This window comes from Dendropsophus ebraccatus, chromosome 2 (assembly GCF_027789765.1).
Source record: "Dendropsophus ebraccatus isolate aDenEbr1 chromosome 2, aDenEbr1.pat, whole genome shotgun sequence".
Taxonomy (NCBI): domain Eukaryota; kingdom Metazoa; phylum Chordata; class Amphibia; order Anura; family Hylidae; genus Dendropsophus; species Dendropsophus ebraccatus.
The window spans coordinates 26,471,260-26,477,962 of record NC_091455.1 but is presented as its reverse complement, the minus strand read 5'-3'; the positions used below and the strand labels follow the sequence as shown (position 1 = coordinate 26,477,962).

The window sequence follows — 6,703 nt, the reverse complement described above, 5'->3', positions numbered from 1 at the left end:
ACAATGGTCTTGTTCATTTTTCACGGCGCCGTATACGATCCGGACGTAGGCTCATACGTAAAGTGCATTGTGCGGCCGTATATCGTATACTTTCAAGCAAACGCATCAACCTCAAAACTACGTGCGTATATTCGCGGTTCGCACTACGGCCGGAAAGATACGTAGTGTGAACTTAGCCTTAAAGTGCAAGTGCTAGTTGTGCAAAGATAATACTTGAACCATACTACATCTTTAAAAAAACAAACAAAACAACCTGTTAGTTCCCAAAAAAGGAAATAGACAACTATATACCAGATCCATAATACATGATAATATCACCAATAATCACACATAATTCCCCCCAGGATCCATGTAAGCTACTCCAGGTCTGAACCCTACGCGTATCGTCACTACTGTATGGTGACTTCGTCAGGGGTTATGCTTGTAGGTCGTTATCTAGCTTATATATGATGCATACCGGAAATCATACATTTCAAAATCTATACTTTACCATCCTTAGGCCCTATGCACACGTTCAGTATTTTTTTCTGGTCCTGAAACAACCCGTGAGAAATTGCGGATTGGACATCCGTATTCCATCCGTATTTCATCCGTATTCCATCCGTATTTCCGTAAATCCGTTTTTGCTGCTGACTGCTTTATGCAAGTGATTAAAGTTGAGTAGCTAAAAAAAAAAAAAAAAAAAAGTTGCCAAACCCCGAAAATAAGTCACATGATCGCTTGTCAGCCATTTTACTTTGCCATTTCTGGTTTGCTTTGCTGTGAGACAGTTCTGTTATTTACCTCTGCTTGTCTAGCTTTGGTTTTTGACTTTACTTATCACCGTGAAGATGACCGATCAAGTAGCTGATGAAGCACTCCTGACCTGGCTTGTTTCCCGGCGCTTTGGAGAGCAGGACACGCTTAAAGAAGAGCCGAGGAGCAAGCGTCGGAGATACTGGGTACACCCCATTGTCTCTGCGCGCCCGGAAAGGGGACAGTTTCATCAGCTGTACACCGATCTGCGAAGGTATCCTGACAAGTTCCAGAACTATTGCCGGATGACCATTGCGACCTTTGATCGCCTCCTTGCTGACCTGCGTCCAGGACTGCTATACCGGGATACAGTAATGCGAGAGGCAATTTCCCCAGAAGAAAGACTCCTTGTGACCCTCAGGTGCTTTATTTTAATGTTGTGTATTAAAATGCTACTATTGTTTCTTGGAAATTTTTAAATACTAATAATCTTTACTGTCTTTTATTGCAGATTTCTTGCCACTGGTAACTCATTTGCATGCCTGCATTATGAGTTTGCGTTGGGGATTTCCACAATATCCTCTATTGTTGGATTGACCTGCTCAGCCATCTGGGAGCGTCTGAGGGCCCAAGTAATGCCACCCCCCCAGCCTGAAGATTGGATCCGCATCGCTGGGGGCTTTGAAGCAACAGCGCAGTTTCCAAACTGCATCGGTGCCCTGGATGGAAAGCATATTCGTGTGAAGAAGCCATATAATTCTGGGTCCCTGTATTTCAATTACAAACATTATTTCTCGATGGTCCTGTTAGCATTAGCTGACAGTGACTATCGATTTGTGGTTGTGGATATAGGGGCCTATGGAAGCGCAGCGGATGCTGGTGTTTTTAGGGCTTCCAGAATTGGAGAGATGCTGAAGTCCAACCACCTGGGCATCCCGGAATCAAGGCCTCTACCTGGATCATCTGGACCTCCAGCTCCATTTGTGATTGTGGCTGATGAAGGGTTTGGCTTACAGACCCACCTCTTGCGTCCTTTTCCAAGGCGAGGCTTGGATGACCGGAGGCGCATTTTCAATTATCGTCTCACTCGTGCGAGGCGGTATGTGGAGTGCGCCTTTGGAATTCTGAGCTCCAAGTGGCGGGTAATGCAGTCTGCCCTTTAGTTAACTCCTGACAAGGTTAAGAAGGTGATACAGGCTTGTGTTATCCTTCACAACTACGTCAGGATTCATGATGCCACAGTCATCCCGGAGGAACAGATGTCAGCCATGCAGTCTGCCCCCATCCCGTTGGAAGGGAACCTGCAAGGAAGGCCTGGATCGTCAGGATTGGCTGTCCGGGACTTCTACGCAGACTACTTTCTATCACCAGCAGGAGCAGTACCATGGCAGAGGGATATCTGTTAAGAGACTTTGATTCTGGACTGGTGCTTCAAGTTCTATTAGTTAGTTTAGTTTTGGTTCCTGTGTTAGTTAGTTAGGGACTCGCAGTAGATGAGGCCCCTTGACGTGGGCTGCGAGCTTCCGATATTTGTGTCCACATTCTCATTTTGGTTTTCAAAATGAGTAATGTAGGCACAATTATCATCATCATCTGAGGACATATCTCAAAGTCCACGGGCCACCCTGAACTGTTTTGGAAAAGGAAAGGCTGATGTAGCACTATTGAGCCATTCAAATAACAAATGTTGTATGTGGTGTGAAATAAACGGACAAACCATGATCGCAAACTGTTTTTTTTAAATACTCCAGTAGAAAATCACACATTTTCTTTACATCACAAATGCTTACATCAAATACAAACTCCAAACTTTGTGAAAGCTATGGTAAATAAAAACTTCCAAAAAATACTGAGAAAATGGAGGGGTAGATGCCTGCTCCACCTGTCGTGTTGACATTTTCACCAGCATGACTAATCCAGGCTGGTTGGTGGGGTATACCACTCGTGGGTGCAATATGTAACGGTGTACTATGGCTTTTGTAGATTCACTACAAAATAAACTTTTCTAAAACTTTGTAATGTGTGTTATATTAGTGATATAATAGGGTTCCCCTCAACCCTATGGCAGACCCAAAAGTGTCATGCACTATACTCACGAGAATCGTGTCAAACCCCTGGGCAACATCTGGTGATAATGAAGATGGTGCCCAGGGGTTTGCACGAATCTGGTGAGTGAAGTGTATCACACTGTCTGGTCTGGCGTGGGGGGGGGAACATTCACTAACATAAAACACATTTTAAACTTCAAATGTGTTGAGTGAAAAAATTATAAACAACACACTACCCCTTTAAGACACCAGTTGAACAAACTCACAGATTCAACACCAATTATTAACTGAAAATCCACTCTTTAAAAAACTAATGTGAACTAACATTTACACTTCAAACAGATCCTGAGAGTAGGGAGTGGAAGACGCGTGCTCTGCCGGTTGTGGTGTATTTTGAGGGCTTCGGCATGCCCAATCCTGGCTGTTAGGAGGGGTATACCACTCATGGGAGTGTTGGGAAGTTGGACGAGGCGGGTATCGCTGTATGGGAGGGTGGTGATTGGGGGAAGGAGTGTATAAGGTTTGGGTAGGAGTGGCGATGGTTGGGGTGTCCCCATACTTAAACATATCAGCAATTTTGGAGAGTTTGTCTGGGTCAAAATGTTTGCTAAAAGTCTCAACCACAGCCAACAGAGTCCCATAGCATCTCTGGCGTTTCTCTTCAGGTACACTGTCCAGTGCAACTGCCAGGCTGTTGCAGAACAGCTGGTTTGGCTTCTGCTCTCCACGTTTCTTCAGTATTGCGAGGACCTATAAAAAGAAATAATATGAAGTCTCTATGTACATGTCTCTATGACCTGTTGACAGTGCTTAGAAGAGCCTTACCTCACCTCACTGTCAATTTGTGATTTGGTTGACACCACATTACGGTTTTCTCTCCTACGACGTTGGCAAATTTGCACTGATTCAGCCGGAGATGTGTCCAGGTTTTCAGCAGCCTCCATGGATTCCTCCTCCCTTGAATCCGGAACTTCTTTCTCCTGATTTCCTTGGGAGCTACCAGAAGCCTCATCTTCTGCTACCAGATTATCAGATGTTCTACAAAGATGTAATAAAAATTTTATAATAAAAAATGGACATTCTAGCCATGGTGGGGGTTGTAGTTTCACAGGAGGGACACTTTAGGTATGGTGGGGGTTGTAGTTTCACAGGAGGGGCACTTTAGGTATGGTGGGGGTTGTAGTTTCACAGGAGGGACACTTTAGGTATGGTGGGGGTTGTAGTTTCACAGGAGGGACACTTTAGGTATGGTGGGGGTTGTAGTTTCACAGGAGGGACACTTTAGGTATGGTGGGGGTTGTAGTTTCACAGGAGGGACACTTTAGGTATGGTGGGGGTTGTAGTTTCACAGGAGGGACACTTTAGGTATGGTGGGGGTTGTAGTTTCACAGGAGGGGCACTTTAGGTATGGTGGGGGTTGTAGTTTCACAGGAGGGACACTTTAGGTATGGTGGGGGTTGTAGTTTCACAGGAGGGACACTTTAGGTATGGTGGGGGTTGTAGTTTCACAGGAGGGACACTTTAGGTATGGTGGGGGTTGTAGTTTCACAGGAGGGACACTTTAGGTATGGTGGGGGTTGTAGTTTCACAGGAGGGGCATTATAGGCATTATTAATGGTAAAACAAACTTACGGGCCAACGTCCAGGACTTGTTTCAGGAACATTAATTGTTCTGTGTACACATATGTTCTCTTGGGCATACGTCCATCTCCACTGCGGCTTCTCATCTGCATCTCCCTCTTGAACTGATCCCTGCATGTCTGCCACCTTGATTTCAGTCTTTCCACTGATAAAACACAGTACACTTATGAAATACCAATAAATTGTGCACTACATGACTTAACAACAAAACATACATACATACATACATATATACATACATACATACATACATACATACCCAATTCCTGTTTCTCTTTCTTGGACCCTGATGCCCATTGCTGGCCATAAATTTCATGGGCAATCTCAGACCATCCCTTGTCCCTTCTTGTTCGGTTCACATAAAATGCATCTCTTTTGTTCCACAAGTAGGGGCGTTCTTCTATGAGGTGAATGAGCTTCTCCACATCCATTTTTAATCTTCTCTTTCACTTTCTCTGTCTGTTTCTGGGTCCCACCACATGTGCTGCTGCTTTCACTTTCAATTCCCACCGGCATGTGATTCTGCACTTCCTTCTGCACTTCCTTCTTCCTGTCAGCGGTTGCTTAGGAGACAGAACCATGTGACCCATGAGTCATCCGTATTTTTTCACGGGAATACGGAAATACGGATGCCAAACATGGTTCAATCCGTAAACAATCCGTACGCAATTGATTTCAATGAGAGGATCCGTAAAAAAATCAGGGTCCGCACTAGGACATGTCCTTTTTTTTTTACGGATTGATTTTCATCCATTTCTGCTACTGATCGTGTGAATAGCCCAATAGACTTCAATGTGCACTAACTCGGATACGGAAATACGGATCCGTAAATTACGGAACGTGTGCATAGGGCCTTAGTCTTCCCCAGATAGAGCGGGGCTGTCACACATGAGTACACCTATACATGGCCGTCCTCGGCGTGCGTTCCAGCTAGGGCGCATGTCCGGAAGTGGTAGTACGTGGTAGTATGTGAGAGAGAAGAGCAGACACACAGATTAATGTATTACAGAGTGAGAGTTCAGATGAGCTTAGTTTTTACCTGTCCTAGGGACACGTCCACAGCTCCAGAATTTATAAATGTTTTTTTTTTTTTTTTTTTTTTTGCGTGTGTGAGTAAAATTGTGTGAATATTTTTTTAGCAATGGCTAACTTGCACAATAATTTGTGACTTTTCCAGCAATTTAAAGTATGACTGTCATAACTTTTAAAACTGAAATCAACAGTAGATGTGAAATAAAGCAAATTTGCAATTTACATTCATTATTATTATTATTTTTTATTTTTTATTTTATTTTTTTATCATAGAAAACATGGTACTTCCTGTGTTTCCCAGGTCATTTAAGCGCTCACAGAGAAGGCAGCCATGTGATTGATGGACACTTTGAGCCTTGATTCTCTGTATCTGTACAGGTCAGACTTCATGTGTTTAGTCTTTTTTTTTTTTTTTTTTTACAAGCACTTAAGCTGCCTACAGGAGAAAGTATAGCTTGGTTTTACACCATGATAACAACAACAACAACAACAACAAAAATAACTAGATTTGCATTTCCAGGGAAATACATAGTGCTTGAAAAGAGCGCCCCTTTACCAGTGACTTCCATTTAACTTTAATCCTGGGTGCCGTCCCTTTAAGAGCGACTTGGGTCTCATCCCTTTAAGAGCAACTTGGCTCCCGTCCCTTTAAGAGCGACATGGGTCCCTTTAGGAGCGACCTGGGTCGCTTTAAGAGCAACGTGGGTCCCTTCGCTCTTAAAGGGACCCAGGTCACTCTTAACGGAACCCAGGTCGCTCTTAAAGGGACCCAGGTCGCTCTTAAAGATACCTAGGTCGCTCTTAAAGGTACCTAGGTCGCTCTTAAAGGGACCTAGGTCGCTCTTAAAGGTACCCAGGTCGCTCTTAAAGGGACCCAGGTCGCTCTTAAAGGGCCCACGTTGCACTTAAAGGGACCCAAGTGGCTCTTAAAGGGAACCAGGTGGCTCTTAAAGGGACCCAGGTCGCACTTAAAGGGACCCATTTTGCTCTTAAAGGTACATATTTCGCTCTTAAAGGTACATATTTCGCTCTTAAAGAGCCCCAGGTCGCTCTAAGAGGACCCAGGTCACTCTTAAAGGGACATATTTCGCTCTTAAAGGGCCCCAGGTCGCTCTTAGAGGGACCCAGGTCACTCTTAAAGGGCCCCAGGTCGCTCTTAAAGGGACTTATTTCGCTCTTAAAGGGACTTATTTAGCTCTTAAAGGGACCTATTTCGCTCTTAAAGGGACCCATTTCGCTCTTAAAGG

General features: G+C 44.3%; 1 protein-coding gene across 1 annotated transcript; it reads right to left on the bottom strand.

Annotated features, from left to right (window-relative positions):
• Positions 1 to 3,084: 3,084 nt before the first annotated feature.
• On the bottom strand, positions 3,085 to 4,933 carry LOC138784327 (uncharacterized). Its single transcript, XM_069959851.1, has 4 exons — positions 4,684 to 4,933; positions 4,416 to 4,569; positions 3,614 to 3,821; positions 3,085 to 3,533 (listed from the first exon to the last, which is right to left on the bottom strand). Exons 1-4 carry the CDS (start codon positions 4,853 to 4,855, stop codon positions 3,111 to 3,113), a joined length of 957 nt encoding a protein of 318 aa, XP_069815952.1. The 5' UTR covers positions 4,856 to 4,933; the 3' UTR covers positions 3,085 to 3,110.
• Between the last annotated feature and the right edge of the window lie 1,770 nt (positions 4,934 to 6,703).